Below are 20,526 nucleotides of genomic sequence, written 5' to 3' on the forward strand. Positions count from 1 at the left end.
ACCGCAGGCTCCTCTATCACAGCCCGCCAGATCAAACACTGGACCAACAGAGACCCCCTCCTGTCCATGATAAAGAAATGTGTTCTGACTGGGGATTGGGCGTCCACACACGGGGCATGCCCCGAGGAGGTCAGACTGTTTCACAGGCGGATGGATGAGCTCTCCATCCAAGCCGACTGCCTGCTATGGGCAGACAGGTAGTCATGCCCCAGAAAGGAAGGGAAGCATTCATCCGGGAACTCCACAGCGAGCATCCTGGCATCGTGCAAATGAAGGCCATTGCCCGGTCACATGTATGGTGGCCGGGAATTGACTCAGACCTGGAACACCGGGTTTGCAGGTGCACGACATGTGCCCAGCTGGGCAATGCCCCCAGGGAGGCCCCACTCAGTCCGTGGCCCTGGCCCACCAGGCCATGGTCACGTGTTCACGTAGACTACGCGGGCCCGTTCATGGGAAAAATGTTCCTGATCGTTGTCGATGCATACTCGAAATGGATCGAGTGCATCATATTAAACTCGTGCACGACATCCATCACCGTGGAGAGTCTGCGTACGGTTTTCGTGACCCACGACTTGCCGGACATTCTGGTCAGCGATAATGGCTCGTGCTTCACCAGTCATGAATTCCAGGAGTTTATGTCGGGTAATGGCATCAAACACGTCCGGACAGCGCCGTTCAAGCTGGCTTCCAATGGCCAGGCGGAACGTGCGGTCCAAGTCATAAAACAGGGCATGCCCCATATCCAAGGACCCTCCCTTCAGTACCGCCTGTCACGCCTCCTGCTGGCCTACAGGTCCCGCCCGCATTCGCTCACGGGAGTCCCGCCAGCGGAACTACTCATGAATCGCACGCTTAAAACGTGGCTGTCCCTCATTCATCCAGTCCTGTCTGACATTGTTGAGGGCAAGCGCCAGTCCCAAACCAAGTGCCATGATCGAAATGCAAGGGGGAGGTGTATAGAAATTGATGACCCCGTATTTGTTCTTAATCATGCTTCGGGACCCAAGTGGCTTGAGGGCACAGTAATTGGCAAAGAGGGGAATAGGGTCATAGTGGTTAGACTCAACAATGGGCAGACATGCCGCAAACACTTGGACCAAGTAAAGAAAAGTTACAGCATAGACACTGAGGAACCTGAAGAAGAGCATGAGATGTTACCCACACCACTGCCAGTGGACGAGCAACAAGGACATTCACCAACATGCACACTCCCTGCGGCCAGCCTGGAATCACCACAGGTGACAGAGACGCATGCCAAGGCTCAGCCACCAGAGCCCCAACTGCGGCGCTCCACGAGAGAGCGTCGACCACCTGAAAGACTTAATTTTGACACAAAAAGACGTGAGGGGGGAGGTGATGTCATGTATGCAACCTTCATACAACTGTAACCTTCATGTAACTGTAACCTTCATGCAACCACACTGTACACTGTATGTATGTCCTGGAAATGCACATCTTGATCACAGGGGGTGAACTTGTGGGAGACACTCCTCACCTGGGCATTCAGGTATTTAAAGGGAGGTCCCACGCAGGGTCATCACTTCTTGGTCCTGGGAATAAAGAAAGGTCAGGTAGTGACCGTGTCTGCAGTACAGGCCTCGTGTGATTCAGTAGCAAGGTGCAGCAGGGACACCACACTGGGGTGGGGGGGAGAGAGAGTGGCTAGGGGGGGGGCGGGGGAGAGAGAGGCTGGCGGGGGGGAGAGAGAGGCTGGGGGGGGGGGAGAGAGAGGCTGGGGGGGGGAGAGAGGCTGGGGGGGGGGGAGAGAGAGGCTGGGGGGGGGAGAGAGAGGCTGGGGGGCGGGGGGAGCTGGGGGGGTAGAGAGGCTGGGAGGGGGCGGAGAGAGGCTGGGGGGGGAGAGCAGGAGAGCATAGGCGGGGAGAGAGCATGGGCGGGGAGAGAGAGCATGGGTGGGAGGGAGAGAGAGACACGGGTGGGGGTGCGGAGGGGAAAGAGGGAACTCGGGGAAGATGGATCACATCCTTCCAACCCCCTGCAAGGGAGATCGTTGGAGTGGATTGTTATATATGTGGACTTGTATTTACTCTGTAGAGCCACCAGAGGGCTCATCCCCTGGAGTCTCAAGGGATTCCATAATCCCTTGGGAGCACAGGTATTTAAGGAGGCTTCACAGGTTGGAGAGGCACTCTAGAGACCTGCAATAAAAAACTAAGGTCACACTTTACTTTGAGCTCACAGTGATCAGTCTGACTCTTTCTCCATACACAACATGAATGATATCCAGAAGTCACGACACTGTCACTATTCACTTCATACCCAATAAACCTGTTAACAATCTGTACTCAATGCCTCATCGACGGTTGGGAGGGGCGGCGGAGGAGGCACTTGGACTGGGGTAGTGGCACTGTGGCTGGGGAGGCATGCACTTGGACTGGAGTAAGGCTGGCCCTTGCTGTCTTCTGGGGATCTCGGTCCTCTGTCGCTGCAGGAAGTCAAAGTGGATCGAGTTACAATTTGCAAAGCCAGTGGCGGTTCCAGTTACACACTCCAGTGAAACTTCAGAGGGTGGCTTATCCTCCAAGGGGACCAATCATAGACAAAGGGTGGAGTCTGTGGTCATTTTTGAAGTATAAATAAGTGTGTCCTTAAATTAACCAAACAAATATGGATATAGCTGGAAGTGTCAGTCAGCTGTGGCTCAGTGGGCAGCACTCTTGCCTCCGAGTCAGAAGGTCGTGGGTTCAAATCCCACTCCAGAGACTGGAGCACATAAATCTAGGCTGACACTCCTGTGCAGCGCTGAGGGAGCGCCGCACTGTCAGAGGTGCTGCTTTTGGATCAGGCATTAAACCGAGGCCCCGTCTGCTCTCTCAGGTGGGTGTAAAAGATCCCATGGCACCATTTCGAAAAGAGCAGGGCAGTTATCCCCGGTGCCCTGGGGCCAATATTTATCCCTTAATCAACATCACTAAAACAGATTATCTGGTCATTATCACATTGCTGTGTGTGGGAGCTTGCTGTGCGCAAATTGGCTGCCTCATTTCCCACATTACAACAGTGACTACACTTCAAAAAGTACTTCATTGGCTGTAAAACGCTTTGGGACATCCGGTGGTTGTGAAAGGCGCTATAGAAATGCGAGTCTTTCTTTATTTCAGTATCTGAAAGAGAAAGAAAGGCTCGACCTAAATCCTTCCCCAGTTTTGCTGTTCCAGATGCTGACTGAGCTGCTTTGTGTTCCAACAGTTTCTATTTTTATTTAGATAACTATTCATGGCCTTTCGTGGAGCTCCATTAATTGACAAGATATCTCGGATGAAGGAGGCCCTTCAGCCCACCCAATTACTTGCTATGTGCGACATAAGGCGCCAGTATTGGAGAGGTCAAGGGGAGTGGTCGCTGTGGTGAGGAGACCAGCAGCAAGGACAGAAAGAGCCGGAACATCTCGCCACAAAAGCACTTTCTAGAACCACATTCTAAACTCCAACAGCATCAACAGTCGGCACGACAACTCTGCACCCAAATACACAGACATCACTGCACCACAAATCCCATTCCTCCCCATTGACAGTGCTCCCCCACACCACACCAAAACACACCCTTGACACACTTCAAATCAATGGCTCCAATCTTAGTGCCTTAACTGTTCAAATATTAATCCCTTGACAGCTTTGTCCTTTCCATTGGTAACCATGTGTGAGGGGCGATCTGGACCCTAACCTACCTTTCCTTCCAGGTGCTGCACCCTCCCATGGTGAGCTCTGTGCCTCTGGGGACTGAGTGCCCTTCCTCCCCCTGCAGCTGGATCAGCGGGTGTCCCAGGTACTGGCCCAGTGACTGAGAGCTGGATCAGCAAGTGTCCCAGGTACTGGCCCAGGTACTGGCCCAGGGGACTGAGAGCTGGACCAGCAAGTGTCCCAGGTACTGGCCCATGTACTGGCCCGGGGAACTGAGAGCTGGATCAGCGGGTGTCCCAGGTACTGGCCCAGGGGACTGAGAGCTGGACCAGTGGGTGTCCCAGGTACTGGCCCAGGGACTGAGAGCTGGATCAGGAGGTGGCCCAGGGACTGAGAACTGGACCAGCAAGTGTCCCAGGTACTGGCCCAGGGGGCCGATCAGCTGCTGCACACGTCTTTCCCCATCTGTGATTGTTTGCAGGTGATGCTGTGGGTGGGGGGGGTCCAGGTGCACGGTCATCCTGGTAGATAGACCTTCACCGAAGTCAACGTCAGCCACTGCCTCACCATGCCCACTGACCGGATGGCATCAGACACAGTGATGAAGCTGCAATGGTTTTTTCAATGCCCCTCCCACAGCACCTGGCCGGCCCCTCCCACAGCTCCTCGCCGGCCCCTCCCACAGCTCCTCGCTGGCCCCTCCCACAGCTTCTTGCTGGCCCCTCCTACAGCTCCTGCACCGGCCCTTCCCACAGCTCCTGCACCGGCCCCTCCCACAGCTCCTCGCCGGCCCCTCCCACAGCTCCTGCACCGGCCCCTCCCACAGCTTCCTGCTGGCCCCTCCTACAGCTCCTGCACCGGCCCCTCCCACAGCACCTGGCCGGCCCCTCTGAGTCCCCCTGCTCCGGCTCCTCTGAGTGTTGGATCCTGGGGCCTAACATGCAGCCCTGCGTCCAAAGAGCGTTGCTGGTGGGAGCACGGCACAGACTGTCCCTTCATTTACAGGTGCTCACCTACACGTGCCCCAGTGGAACTGGACCCCTGGAGAATGGCGGGGTCATCGTGGACTACACCTCTGTCTGCCCAGAACCAAAAAAATGAAATTGGTGAGGGATGGTAGGAAGCCTCGGCCAGCACTGGGCAGCGAGAAGATCGGACATGGTCATGCTGATCGGCCACATGGACAAGGTCGCAGTGCTGGTGCCGGTTAAACTGCACCCATGGTGAACTCAGTCATGGTGAGCAGGAAGGTCTCGGGTAATACGCTGATGCTGATCCTCAACCCCCCTCCATGCTGCTAGCTCATGCGTTCCTGGGGGGCATCAGTCACGGCATCAGAACGAGATTCCCATCCACTGACTTGTGTTGGAAAGGACGCAGGTATCATGGGTTTGGGTCTCAATGCGATTCCTCACTCTGCATACAAAGAGTGGCCATTTGGGTAAAGATACGCAAGGCTGATGATGTAATGAACCCAGCCGGAGTTTCACCTTCAGGAAAGGGAGGGGAAAAGTGGCAGAATTAAATTACCGAGCGGTGTGTGTGAAATGACATGGATCTCCCAAGACTGAACTCTGAACAGATCCACCATTACAGCCTTTGGGGAAGGAAACCTGCCGTCCTTACCCGGTCTGGGCCTATTTGTGACTCCAGTCCCACACCAATGTGGCAGACCTTTAACTGCCCTCTGTTGCTAGGATGGGCAATAAATACCGGCCTTGCCAACAATGCCAACATTCCAAGAATTAATTGAAAATAATGGAATATGTGGGGAGAGGGTGGGTATCTCCACTTTGATTCCTGATTTACAACAACTGTCACTTCCTGATAAATGTGCACATTTTCAGCCCAAATTATGTACATTTACAATGATTACACGATTGTACAAGACACTTGTGCACGGGACTTGTACACGCGGCAAACATGGCAAAGTGTGGGAGAGATTGCGCATCCAGGAATTCTTCACCGTTCATTCTGAATTCCTGAAGATTCCAAACTAAACATTTTGTGCAAACAGATTATCCACACGTGAACTGCATCAGTAGTTTAAAATGGAAGTAAAGCTCAGGACTATTATTACTCATTCCACGTATTCACAAATTGTTAATCAATAGAAGCTATTCCACACAGGGGAACTCAAGTCTTTGAACAATAACCAAAGCACTGCAACAGGAATACTGGGAGAATATTCTGGATACAGATATTAGTCCAAATTCCTACAGGTTCTCCCGATCTCCCCACAACAGAAACTCCCGGATAAGCAGCATAAATTGCACTTTCAGCTACTTACACTGTTCCTCTGGGAGCTGGTTAATCTCCCAACAGACACCCGCGACAATTCCAGGCAACTGTCTCCTTGTAACATAATGTAACACCAATCAAAAAGTTTCACAGATTAATTGTTCAATATAATTATGCCAGGGCCTTAATTTCACTGATGCTCAGAAGCACGTTGTGCTTTGTTCCAATGCCAGGGGCGACTACTTACCGCGACCAGACCGGCCTTCTGCTCTCTGACAACTGCACAGCACCCAAGGAATCCAGTGACCATCACAATGCTACCAGCAAACACCAGAATATAGGCAGAGACGGCAAACGTACTGGAAGGCAGGAGGCTCAGGTAGTTTCTTCTCTCATTCAATGTCCAAGTTCCAATGGCCATCACTCCAGCACCAGCCACCTAGAGAGACAATACAAAACATGTTACACAAACTAGTACATCTGTGGCACAATAAACAAGAATTACATGCTGCGTTGATCCAGGATTTTCACATATAATTTCCTCATTCCATAAAATATAAAATATTTCAAATGTAACGATAAAAATCACAATGTTCCAGCACAGACCCAGGCCATTTGGCCCATCAAGTCCATCCCAGTGTTTCTCTACATGAGCCACTTGGCCTAACTCCCCTCTCCTGCTCATTTTCCATACCCTTCCATCCTCTTTTCAGGTAATTTGCCGCAAGCGCAAGGTATTCCTGCACTGGAAGCAGCAACACAACTCGAGGGCAAGAAAGCAGCTCTACAGACGTCTGAAGGCCGAGGTCCAACAGAAAACCCGGGACCTAAAGAACATGGTGGTGCAGGTGCAAAGGGCTGAATGGGACAACCTTGGAGCTGGCCTGGAGGCGGCAGAGGTTGAACAGATTCCCGTTTGTCCTGTAATTTAGCGCCACTCCAGCGGGGAGTTTGCTGAGGGTGAGATGGAGCATTGCAGCAAGGAAGATCGAGAGGAGTGTTGATATGATGACACATTTTCTATGTTTCGATGTTTTAACAGATGGTGGGTGGAGAAAGCACAAGAAATCCAGCAGCTAGCCGACAATCACGACGTACGAGGATTCTTCAGCGCAATCAAGATGACCTACGGCCCAAGCACCCAAGGTCCTACCCCACTGCGGGCCAAGAACGGAGAGGTGCTCATCAAGGACAGAGAGGCAGTCAGTGCCTGCTGGAAGGAACACTTCACGGATCTCCTTAACCGCGACTCTGTCTTCGACGTGAGTGTCCTCGACTCCATCCCACAGCATGCCACCCACCACCATCTCAGCACAACCTCAGCCTGGCACGAGGTTCAAAAGGCCATCCGACAACTGAAGAACAACAAGTCATCAGGAGCAGATGGAATCCCCACTGAAGCACTAAAACATGGCGGAAAAGCACAACTGGCGTGGATCCATGACCTCATCTCTCTTATCTGGAAGGAGGAGATCGTGCAGGGAGATCTCTGAGACGCTGTAATCGCGACCATCTTCAAGAAAGGTGACGTCTGACTGCGGTAACTACAGGGGAATCTCCCTGCTGTTGACCACTGGGAAAGTCATCGCAAGAATCCTCCTGAATCGCCTTCTTCCAGGACTTCTCCCAGAGTCGCAATGCGGATTCCGCCCCCTAAGGGACACAATGGACATGATTTTAACCGCGCGGCAGATACAAGAGAAATGCAGGGAACAGCACCAACCCCAGTACAAGGCCTTCTTCGACACTGTCAACCACGAAGGATTACGGAGTGTCCTCCTCAGATTCGGCTGCCCTCAAAAGTTTGTCACCATCCTCCGCCTGCTTCACGATGACATGCAAGCCGTGATTCTGACCAACGGATCCACCACAGACCTATTCGGACCGGGGTTAAGCAAGGCTGTGTCATCATATCAACACTCCTCTCGATCTTCCTTGCTGCAATGCTCCATCTCACCCTCAGCAAACTTCCCGCTGGAGTGGCGCTAAATTACAGGACAAACGGGAATCTGTTCAACCTCTGTTGCCTCCAGGCCAGCTCCAAGGTTGTCCCATCCTCCATCATCAAATTACAGTACGCAGACGACGCCTGCGTCTGCGCACACTTGGGGCCCAAACGCCAAGTCATCGTCAACACCTTCACCAAGGCGTACGAGAGCATGGGCCTTACACTAAACATCCACAAGACAAAGGTCCTCGACCGACCTGCCCCCACCAAACAGCACTGTCCCCCGGTTATCAAAATCCACGACGAGGCCTTGGACAAGGTGGACCATTTTCCATACCTCGGGAGCCTACTGTCAACAAGGGCAGACATCGACGACGAGGTCCAACACCGCCTTCAGTGTGCCAGTGCAGCCTTTGGTCGCCTGAGGAAGAGGGTGTTTGCAGACCAGGACCTCAAATCTGGCACCAAGCTCAGGTCTACAGAGCAGTGGTGATACCCACCCTCCTATATGGCTCAGAGACATGGACTATGTACAGCAGGAACCTCAAAACACTGGAGAAGTACCATCAACGCTGCCTCCGAAAGATCCTGCAAATCCACTGGCAGGATAGGCGCACCAACGTCAGTGTTGTCGCTCAGGCCAACATCCCCAGCATCGAAGCATTGACCACGCTCAACCAGCTCCGCTGGACGGGCCACATCGTCTACATGCCCGTCACGAGACTCCCAAAACAAGTGCTCTACTCGGAGCTCCGACACGGCTAGCGAGCCTCAGGTGGGCAGAGGAAATGCTTCAAGGACACCCGCAAAGCCTCCTTGATAAAGTGCAACATCCCCACCGGCACCTGGGAATCCCTGGTCCTAGACCGGCTAATGAGGAGGGAAAGCATCCGGGAAGATGCTGAACACCTCGGGTCTCTTCGCTGAGAGCAAGCTGAAGCCAAGCGTAGACAGTGGAAGGAGCGCGCGGCAATCCAGGCTCCCCAACCCCGTTCCTTCAACCACCGTCTGCTCCACCTGTGACAGAGACCGTCATTGGACTCTTCAGCCACCTGAGAACTCATTTTTAGTGTGGAAGCAAGTCATCATCAACTCTGCGGAAGTGCCTATGATGATGATGAACTTTTCTTAGCAACAGTTCTTAGCATCTTTTTTGTGATTTCCTGTACAACCTGCTAGCCTATAAATGTCCTCCATAAATTGCACTACCCCTTTAATGACATGCACATCTTTACTCGATTAAATAGCTCACCATTTAAGGCGTGTTTCCTTTCCTTATTCCCAAAATGCATCACCTCACATTTTTCTACACTGAACTGTGTCTGTCTATTTATTCCTGGAAGCGTTCACAGACTCACAGCAAAGAAGGCCATTCGGCCTGTTATGCCTGTTCTGACTCTATGAAGTCCCACACCCCAGCTTTTTAACCCGGAACCCTGCAAATTAATCCTCTTCAAGTACATGTCTTCATTTCTTCACCCAGAGGGTGGTGGGGATCTGGAACTCACTGCCTGAAAGGGTGGTAGAGGCAGAAACCCTCACCACATTTAAAAGGCACTTGGATGTGCACTTAAAGAGCCGTAACCTACAGGGCTACGGACCTAGTGCTGGAAGGTGGAATGAGGCTGGATAGCTCTTTTTCGACCTGCACAGATACGATGGGCCGAATGGCCTCCTCCTGAATTGTAATTTTCTATGATTCTATTTTTCTATGATTCTACGATGTCCAATTGCCTTTTGAAAGTTCCTCTGGAATCTGCTTCCATCACCTTTCAGGTAGTGAGCTCGAGATCTTAACAACCTTGTGTGTGAAGCCATTTCTCCTCATCTCTCGTTCTTTAGCCAGTTATTTTAAATCTGTGACCTCTGGTTACTGATCTAGTTGTCACAGGAAGCAGTTTCTCCCAACTTGCTCTTTCGAAACTCCTCATAATTTCAAATGCCTCTATTGGTATCATGTATGTGTGCTTGGGTTTACTAGCCACCAGGTGGCGCCACTGTCGGAGGTCATTGGGCTGTGCGCACGTGTATGCTGCCCAGGTATAAAAGATCAGCCATCTTGTAATATAATCACTTTGGGCCCCTAATAAAGTAGAGCCAGGTTTGTACCTGCTCGGAGTTTACAATATTCAGTCTGTTGAGTTATTACATACACAACAATTCGGTTAACCATCTCTGCTTCAAGGAGATCAGTCCCAGCTTCTCCAATTTCTCCACATAACTGAACCCATATCATGCTCTTCATTACAATTTGTCATACTCCACAATTTGAAATCAGCGGCAAATTTCAATATTGCTCCCTCAATTCCTAAGCCCACCTTATTGATGTACATAGTAAATGGGAACAGTGCAACACAGTCCCGCTTCTAGTCTGAGAAACTTTATTTAACATCTGTCCATGGTTTGCTGCCTCCGCTGCTTCATCTCACGTGCTATTAACTTTGCCACAAGTCTCTGACCACATAAACCACATCCACTCCTTTTCCTTCTCTTGTTTCTTCTCTGCTTGTGTCAGGATCTTCAGATATGAACCAGTGATTCAGAATCATAGAATGATACAACACAGAAGGAGGCCATTCGGCCCATCGTGCCTGTGCCAGCTCTGTGAAAGAGCGATCCAATTAGTCCCACTCTCCCCTGCTCTTTCCCCACAGCCCTGTAACTTCTTTCCCTTCAAGTATTTACCCAATTCCTTTTTGAAAGTTACTACTGAATCTGCTCCCACTGCCCTTTCAGGCAGCGCATTCCTGATCACAACAACTCGCTTTGTAAAAAATATGTTTCCTCGTGTCGCCTCTGGTTCTTTTGCCAATCATCTGAAGTCTGTGTCCACTGGTCACTGACACTTCTGCCACTTGAAACAGTTTCTCCTTATTTATTCTATCAAAACCGTTCATGATTTTGAACACCTCTATCAAATCTCCTCTTAACCTTCTCTGCTCCAAGGAGAACAGCCCCAGCTTCTCCAGTCTCTCCACGTAACTGAAGTCCCTCATCCCTGGAACCATTCTAGTAAACCTCCTTTGCACCTTCGCTAAGGCCTTCACATCCTTCCTAAAGTGCGGTGTCCAGTTGGACACAATGCTCCAGCTGGGGCCTAACCAGTGTTTTATAAAGGTCTAACATAACTTCCTTGCTTTTGTACTCTATGCCTTTATTAATAAAACCAAAGATCCCATATGCTTTTTTAACAGCCTTCTCAACTTGCCGTGTCACCTGCACAGACTTGTGCACATACACCACCAGGTCTCTCTGTTCCTGCATCCTTCTTTAAAATTGTAGCATTTAATTCACATTGCCTCTCCTCATTCTTCCTAACAAAATGCATCACTTCACAGTCCTCTGCGTTAAATTTCATCTGCCACGTGTCTGCCTATTTCACCAGCCTGTCTATGCGGGGTGCAATTAAAAAATATTTCAGGAAAGCAAAGAGAGAGCACGAAAGAATGTTGGCAATTAAAATCAGGGAAAACCCAAAGATGTTTTATAAATACATTAAGAGCAAGAGGATAACTAGAGAAAGAGAACTAGGGACCACAAAGGGCTGATAAGTGGCAAGTAACATTCGCGCCACACAAGTGCCAGGCAATGACTATCTCCAATAAGCGAGAGCCTAACCACCACCCATGATATTCAACAGCATTACCATCACCGAATCTCCCACCATCAACATCCTGGGGGTCACACTTGACCAAAAACTTAACTGGAGCAGCCACATAAATACTGTGGCCACAAGAGCAGGTCAGAGGCTGGGTATTCTGCGGCGAGTGTCTCATCTCCTGACTCCCCAAAGCCTTACCACCATCTACAAGGCACAAGTCAGGAGTGTGATGGAATACTCTCCACTTGTCTGGATGAGTGCAGCTCCAACAACACTCAAGAAGCTCAACACCATCCAGGACAAAGCAGTCCGCTTGATTGGCCCCCCATCCACCACCTTAAACATTCACTCCCTCCACCATCAGCACATCTGCAGTGTGCACCATCTACAAGCAACTCACCAAGGCTTCATCGACAGCACTTCCCAAACCTGCGACCTCCATCACCTAGAAGGACAAAGGCAGCAGGCACATGGAAACACCACCACCTCCACGTTCCACTCCAAGTCACACACTATTCTGGTTATGGAAGCATATTGCCGTTCCTTCATCGTCACTGGGTCAAAATCCTGGAACTCCTTCCCTAACAGCACTGTGGGAGCACCTTCACCACACAGACTGCAGCAGTTCAAGAAGGTGGCTCACCACCACCTTCTCAAGGGGCAATTAGGAACTGACAATAAATGCTGGCCTTGCCAGCAACGCCCACATCCCAGGAATGAATTTAAAAAAAATCTGTGTGTGGAGGCGGAAGACGTGGGTAGGATTCTTAATGAATACTTTGCATCTGTTTTCACAAACGAGAGGAGTGATGCAGACTTTGCAATGAGGGAGGAGGAGTGTGAAATATTAGATGAGATAAACATCGTGAGAGAGGAAGTTTTAAGGGGCTTAGCAGCTTTGAAAGGGGATAAATCCACAGGCCCAGATGAAATGTATGCCAGGCTGTTAAGAGAAGCAAAAGAGGAAATAGCAGAGGCTCTGACCATCATTTTCCAATCCTTTCTGGCTACAGGTGTGGTGCCAGAGGACTGGAGGACTGCTAATGTTGTACCTTTGTTTAAAAAGGGAGAAAGGGATAGACCGAATAATTACAGGCCAGTCAGCCTAACCTTAGTGTGGGAAAAGTATTGGAAAAAATCCTGAGGGACAGGATAAATCTTCATTTGGAAAGACAAGGATTAATCAAGGACAGTCAGCATGGATTTGTCAAGGGAAGGCCGTGTCTGACTAACTTGATTGAATTTTTTGAGGAGGTAACCAGGAGGGTCGATGAGGGTAGTGCGTTTGATATAGTGTATATGTGTTTTAGCAAAGCTTTTGATAAGGTCCCACATGGCAGACTGGTCATGAAAGTAAAAGCCCATGGGATCCAGGGAAAGTGGCAAGTTGGATCCAAAATTGGCTTGGAGGCAGGAAGAAAAGGGTAATGGTTGATGGGTGTTTTTGTGACTGGAAGGCTGTTTCCAGTAAGGTTCTGCAGGGCTCAGTGCTGGGCCCCTTGCTGTTTGTGGTATATATCAATGACTTGGTCTTAAATGTTGGGGGGTATGATTTAGAAGTTTGCAGATGACACTAAAATAGGCTGTGTGGTTGATAATGAAGAAGAAAGCTGCAGACTGCAGAAATATATCAATGTACTGGTCATGTGGGCAGAACAGTGGCAAATGGAATTCAATCTGGATAAGCGTGAGGTAATGCATTTGGGGAGGTCAAACAAGGCAAGGGAATACACATTAAATGGTACGACACTGAAAAGTGTAGAGGAACAAAGGGACCTTAGAGTGCAGGTCCACAGATCCCTGAAGGAAGCAGGCCAGGTAGATAAGGTGGTTAAGAAGGCATATGGAATACTTGCCTTTATTAGTCGTGGCATGGAATACAAGAGCAAGGAGATTATGCTTGAACTGTACAAAACACTAGCTGGGCCACAGCTGGAGTATTACGTGCAGTTCTGGTCACCACATTACAGGAAAGATGTGATTGCACTGGAATGGGTGCAGAGGAGATTTACCAAGAATGTTGCCTGGACTGGAGAATTTTAGCTGTGAGGAAAGATTGGAGTCTGTTTTCTTTGGAACAGAGGAGGCTGAGGGGAGACCTGATTGAGCTGTATAAAATTATGGAGCGGCCTGGATAGAGTGGATAGGAAGGACCTATTTCCCTTGGCAGATGGGGTCAACAACCAGGGGGCATAGATTTAAAATAATTGGGGGGAGGTTTAGAAGGGATATATGGAGATATTTCTTCACCCAGAGAGTGGTGGGTGTCTGAAACTCACTGCCTGAAAGGGTGGTAGAGGCAGAAACCCTCACCACATTTAAAAGATACTTGGATGTTCACTTGAAGTGCTGTAGCCTACAGGGCTGTGGACCAAGAGCTGGAAAGTGGGATTAGGCTGGATAGCTCTTGGTCGGCAGGCACGGACACAGAGCTGAAATGGCCTCCTTTTGTGCTGTAAATTTCTATGATTCTACGTCCTCCTGAAGTATCTTAATCTCCTCCTCACTGTTTACTATATTTCCGAGTTTCGGATCATCTGTGAACTTTGAAGTTATGCCTTGCATTTCCAAGCCCAGACCATTAATATAAATCAAAAAGAGCAGTGGTCCTAATAACGACCCCTCCAGTCTGATAAACAACCGTTCACCACTACTCTCTGCTTTCTGTCCCTCAGACAATTTTGTCTCCACACTGCCACTAGCCCTTTAGTCCATGGGCTTTAATTTTGCTAACAAGTCCATTATCAAAGGCCTTTTGAAATTCCATATACACATCAATTGCACTACCATCATCAACCATCTCCGTTATCTTATCAATGAACTCATGTTTGACAAATTTACTGGAGTTCTTTGACGATGTATTGAGCAAGGTAGATAAGGGGGAACCAGTGGATGTGGTGTATTTGGATTTCCAGAAGGCATTCGATAAGGTGCCACATGGATAGAGATTGGCTAACTAACAGAAAATAGAGAGTCAGGATAAATGTGTCATTTTCCGGTTGGCAAACAGGGACTAGTGGGGTGCCGTAGGGATCGGTGTTGGGTCCTCAACTATTTACAATCTATATTAATGACTTGGATGAAGGGACTGAGTGTAATGTAGCCAAGTTTGCTGATGATACAAAGATGGGTGGGAAAGCAAATTGTGAGAAGAACACAAAAAATCTGCAAAGGGATATAGACAGGCTAAGTGAGTGGGCAAAAATTTGGCAAAATAGAAAAGCAAATTATAATTTAAATGGAGAAAAATTGCAAAGTGCTGCAGTACAGAGGGATCTGGGGGTCCTTGTGCACGAAACACAAAAAGATAGTATGCAGCAAGTAATCAGGAAGGCAAATGGAATATTGGCCTTTACTGCAAGGGGGATGGAGTATAAAAGCAATCTTGCTACAACTGTACAGGGTATTGGGTATTGGTGTACCTGGAATACTGCGTACAATTTTGGTCTCCGTACTTAAGGAAGGATATACTTGCATTGGAGGCTGTTCAGAGAAGGTTCACTAGGTTGATTCCGGAGATGAGGGGGTTGACTTATGAAGCTAGGTTGAGTAGGTTGGGCCTATACTCATTGGAGTTCAGAAGAATGAGAGGTAACCTTATCGAAACATATAAGATAATGAGAGGGCTCAACAAGATGTATGCAGAGAAGGTATTTGCACTCATAGGGGAACTAAACTAGGGGGCATAGTCTCAGAATAAGGGGCCACCCATTTAAAACTGAGTTGAAGAAGAATTTATTCTCTCAGAGGGTTATAAATCTGTGGAATTCTCTGCCCCAGACAGTGTGGAGGTTGGATCTTTGAATATATTTAAGGTGGAGATAGACAGATTTTTGAGCGATAAGGGACTAAAGGGTTATGGGGAGCGGGCAGGGAAGTGGAACCAGTGGATGTGGTATATTTGGATTTCCAGAAGGCATTTGACAAGGTGCCACATCAAAGGTTACTGCACAAGATGAAAGTTCATGGGGTTGAGGGTAATATATTAGCATGGATAGAGGATTGGCTAACTAACAGAAAACAGAGAGTCAGGATAAATGGTTCCTTCTCAGGTTGGCAATCAGTAACTAGTGGGGTGCCGCAGGGATCAGTACTGGGACCCCAACTATTTACAATCTATATTAACGACTTGGATAAAGGGACCGAGTGTAACGTAACCAAGTTTGCTGACGATACAAAGGTGGGAGGAAAAGCAATGTGTGAGGAGGGCACAAAAAATCTGAAAAAGGACATAAACAGGCTAAGTGAGTGAGCAAAGATTTGGCAGATGAAGTATAATGTTGATAAATGTGAGGTTATGCACTTTGGCAGAAAAGAATCGAAGAGCAAGTTATTATGTAAATGGAGTCAAATTGCAAAGTGCTGCAGTACAGCGGTACCTGGGGGTGCTGGTGCATGAAACACACAAGGTTAGTGTGCAGGTACAGCAAATGATCAGGAAAGCCAATGGAATCTTGGCCTTTATTGCAAAGAGGATGGAATATAAAAGCAGGGAAGTCTTACGACAGTTATACAGGGTATTGGTGAGGCCACACCTAGAATACTGCGTACAGTTTTGGTTTCCATATTTACGAAAGGATATACTTGCTTTGGAGACAATTCAGAGAAGGTTCACTAGGTTGATTCCGGAGATGAGGGGGTTGACTTATGAGAAAAGCTTGAGTAGGGTGGGCCTCTACTCATTGGAATTCAGAAGAATGAGAGGTGATCTTATCGAAACGTATAAGATTGTGAGGAGGCTTGACAAGGTGGATGTAGTGAGGATGTTTCCATTGATAGGGGAGACTAGAACTAGGGGGCATAATCTTAGAATAAGGGGCCGTCTATTTAAAACTGAGATAAGGAGGAATTTCTTCTCTCAGAGGGTTGTAAATCTGTGGAATTCACTGCCTCAGAGAGCTGTGGAAGCTGGGTCATTGAATACATTTAAGACAGAGATAGACAGTTTCTTAACCGATAAAGCGATAAGGGGTTATGGGGAGTGGGCAGGAAAGTGGACCCGAGTCCATGATCGGATCAGCAATGATCGTATTAAATGGCGGAGCAGGCTCAAGGGGCCGTATGGCCTACTCCTGCTCCTATTTCTTATATTCTTATGTTCTAATTCGATCAAGTTGGACAAACACAATTTGCCTTTAACAAATCTGTGCTGACTTTCATTCATCGGTCCATACTTTTTTTATTGCCAATTAATTTTGTCCTGGATTATTGTCTCGAAAAGTTTCCCCATCACTGACGTTAGGCTGACTGGCCTGTAGTTGCCGGGTTTATCCCTTTCCTCCTTCATGAACAGCGATGTAACATTTGCAACCCTCCAGCCCTCTGGCATCACTCCCATATCTATGGAGGATTGGAAAATTGTGGTCAGAGCCTCCACAATTCCCACCCTTACTTCCCTTAGTAACCGGGGATGCTTCCCATCTGGATTGGGTGACGTTGAAGTCTGCCAACCTTTTAAGTACCTCCTGTATCTATTTTTATCCTGTCCAATATTGCTACTGCCTCCTTTACTGCTGCACTGGCAGCATCCTTGTTATGTTCAGAATAACTCTACAAGACTGTATGCTGTAAGCTCAAACAGAGTCTTTAATCAAACTCCAGAGTGCTGAAGCAGCATGGCAGACAACCTTTTATACTTGCTTGCACGGGGTGTGCAGGTGGCCCTTGGGTCTCCAACAGGTGCGCAAGTCTTTCACTATTATAAAGTTTACATACATAACAATCCTCTTCTCTGGTGAAGACAGACGCAAAGTACTCATTTAGTACCTCAGCCATGCTGTCTGCTTCCATTTGTCTGCCTTAAATCAGAATGAATTACTCAGCACTCTCAGCCTTTACATAATAACCTCCATTAATGATTTCACTCCCAATTCTGGTGATTTTACATTCTCAGATCCAGTTACTGAGGGAACAGAGCCAAAGTCTGCACTCCAGGCTGGAGGTCTCACTCCCCGCTGTCTGTACCTTTACCGTGACTATTCCTTACATCACCACAGTGACTGCAGTTCTAAAGTACTTCACTACAATGGTTTGATTGGTCTATTGAAAGATTAAATGAGACTTTGCAATTTTTTAAGATTAAAAAGCTAATTAGCCGTGAAGTATGAAAGTGTTTGAAATGAATCATTTTGAATGTTGAAATTTAAAGTGTTCCCCGAAAGCCCATCCCAGACCCTTTCACAATTTTCAATCCTGCCTGATCACCACCTTCCTCCAATGCAGGTGATGGCGTGCCTTACACCGACTGCACACCTTACAAAGCCCAGGTAATTCCTCGTTTACACGTCTCAGGAATGTTCGGACATGTCTGCACACTTACCCAGAAGAAGAAGTTAAAAACAAACAGCAGGTACTTTAAGCAGATTGTCAGACAGTCTTCGGAATCCTCTTTGTACTTTCTTGTCATCGTCATTAACTGAAAAAACACAAAAGGAACGTCACAAATCTGCACCTTATTCAAATTGAAACATCGAGAAATGTTTCCCAACTGATGCCCCAATGATCAACTATATCCAAGTTATCAACAGACGTTTTAAAACCAACAATAGTTTATGTAGTTTTGTCACAGTTTCTATTCAATTGTCAGTTGACAGTTTTTTCGGGGCAGTGGAGGATTTTCATACAAACATTTTCAGGCAGGAGACCTTCGGCCCATCTATCCCTCCTATCCAGTGTTCCCTTCGGCCCATCTATCCCTCCTATCTACACCCTTCCCTTCGGCCTATCTATCCCTCCTATCCACACCCTTCCATTCAGCCCATCTAATCATCCTATCCACAGTGTTCCCTTGGTGCCTTTCTAATAACCCTGAATCCGCTGTCTGGGTCTTTCTTCCCGTTAATGTTTCTTTTCCACCCCCCGTGCCACTAATCTGATCCACACACTCACCTTACTTTTAGTAAAAAATTCCTCCTACATTTCCTATTTGCTTTTGTTGTCCTTAGTTTGTAAGTTTGACCCCTTGTGCTTAAATTCTGAACACGACAAAAAATCTCCATTGGATCCAATTTCTCCAAATGTTTTGTAATTTAAACACTTTTATAATTTTCCCACTTAGTCTCCTCTTTTCATGAGAGAAAAACCCAGGGTCGACAATCCTTCCTCACACGTAATTCGCTTCAATTCTGGGATCAACCATGTAGCCCTTCCCTGCACCCTCCAATAACTGAATAACCTTCCCTGCACCCCAATAATTGAATATCATTCACTGTACCCCAATAACTGAATATCCTTCCCTGCACCCTAATAATTGAATATCAGTCACTGTACCCCAATAACTGAATATCCTTCCCTGTACCCCAATAACTGAATATCTTTCTCTGTCCCCCAATAACTGAATATCCTTCCCTGTACCCCAATAACTGAATATCTTTCTCTGTCCCCCAATAACTGAATATCCTTCCCTGTACCCCAATAACTGAATATCTTTCTCTGTCCCCCAATAACTGAATATCCTTCTCTGTACCCCAATAATTGGATATCTTTCTCTAAACCCCAATAACTGAATATCCTTTTTGGAATAGAGAGACTAAAACTATATGCAGTGCTGCAGATGTGATCTGACCAGGGACAATACAGTTTAAAATGACCTCTCGAGATTCATACATTACACCTCTTGCAATGAATCCCAACATTCAGTTTGCTTTAACAGCCTGAGAACATTGTGGTGATGGTTGTCGTGACCTATCCACGAAAATCTCAAGTTCTCTCTCCTGCCCCCACTATCTCAAGTACTTCCCTGTTTAGCATATAACTCACCTCAACCTGCCCTCTGCCAACTCTGAGCACCTACCTTTCTGACCAAGCTTTTGCCCGAATATCTCCATATGTGGCTCGGTGTCAAATGGTGTCTGATAATCACTCCTGTGAAGTGCCATAGGACGTATTTCTACGTTAAAGGAGCTGTATGACTGCAAGCTGTTGTTCACTTTATTTAATCCAGTAATATGATATGTGTACATTATAACACATGACGATCACCATGGAAACGAGACTCCTTCGGTCTACAATAAAGCAGTCTTTATAGTAAATCCTTCGCTGACGATTGATACATTGCAGTCTCAGATTTACAGATACTTTGATCTCGGAGCAATGCAAGTTTACTGTGGCAAATTTCATCCATTGACGAGGATTTATCAAGGTGGTGCTTAAAATGTGCGGCTTTTCAATGAGGAAGGAGGAAGAGGGTGGGTAGGAAACAATTGAGCCAGGACTTACACTGCTACATTATTCTAATGACCTGTTCTCAGGAAGGGCATGTGCTAACATTAGGCGAGGGCAGTACTGGGCTTGTCTACAATAGGGGAAATTGTTCGGGGGTTAGCGGGCACATTTGGTAGTGGATTGGGTGGGGATTTTTTTCACCACCACACGGCTTTCCCAGATGTCGGGGAACAGACCCGACACGCAGCGGCGGGGGAAGCAATTTAGGTCACTATGACCTTGTTAACCACCCTGTAACCAGTATTTTAAGCTCACCTTTCCATTTTACCAGGTTGTCTACGCTGCTCGGGGATCACTTCAGGTGAGGACGTCGGGAGTTTTGTGACCATGAATTCATTTCGTTATTTGAAAGTTGCAAATGTGCTATAAAAGCTCCCATCTCAAACTCTCTATCCAGCGGCATCTCATTAGAACAAATTCTCTCACCATTGGCAGATCACTTCTGTCATCTCAAGTTCACCTGCTATCTATTACATGAGCATTGGTGCTAGGAGCGGCGAGAGATTGTAGAGCGACGTGATCGGGGCCCAGGGGAGGCATGAGTTCGGAGCCCAGAAAAGGCAAGGGGCAGCACGGGCCAGCTCACACTGCAATATGTGTGCGCACTAGGTTCATGCAGCAGAGCTGGTCTCCAGCCGTCTTGGTTAATCCTTACCACTGGACCGAGAGCTCGCTCTGTCAAGCCCGTGTTATGGCTGGTGTGCAACGGCCACCTCACGTTAGAAAAATCCACTCACAGGCATCTTCCACCCTTCAACATATAGTTCGGGGACCTGGAATATTAGGTCCTACGTTGAAAGATCTGTGAACTCAACCCTTTTTGGCGTGGAAGCAAGTCATCCTCGATATGAGGGACTGCCTATGATGATGAT

At 47.9% G+C, this 20,526-nt stretch overlaps 1 protein-coding gene across 1 annotated transcript in view; it reads right to left on the reverse strand.

Moving 5' to 3' along the window:
* tspan11 (tetraspanin 11) overlaps positions 1 to 17,837 on the reverse strand; it is a 92,042-nt gene extending 74,205 nt beyond the window's left edge. Inside the window, exons 1-2 of the mRNA XM_070901564.1 lie at positions 17,751 to 17,837; positions 6,130 to 6,321 (exon numbers count right to left, since the gene is read on the reverse strand). Of these exons, the coding sequence (XP_070757665.1) occupies positions 6,130 to 6,321; positions 17,751 to 17,837 (279 nt within the window). The remainder of the gene's footprint in view (positions 1 to 6,129; positions 6,322 to 17,750) is intronic.
* Between the last annotated feature and the right edge of the window lie 2,689 nt (positions 17,838 to 20,526).

This window comes from Pristiophorus japonicus, chromosome 15 (assembly GCF_044704955.1).
Source record: "Pristiophorus japonicus isolate sPriJap1 chromosome 15, sPriJap1.hap1, whole genome shotgun sequence".
In the NCBI taxonomy this organism is placed as follows: domain Eukaryota; kingdom Metazoa; phylum Chordata; class Chondrichthyes; family Pristiophoridae; genus Pristiophorus; species Pristiophorus japonicus.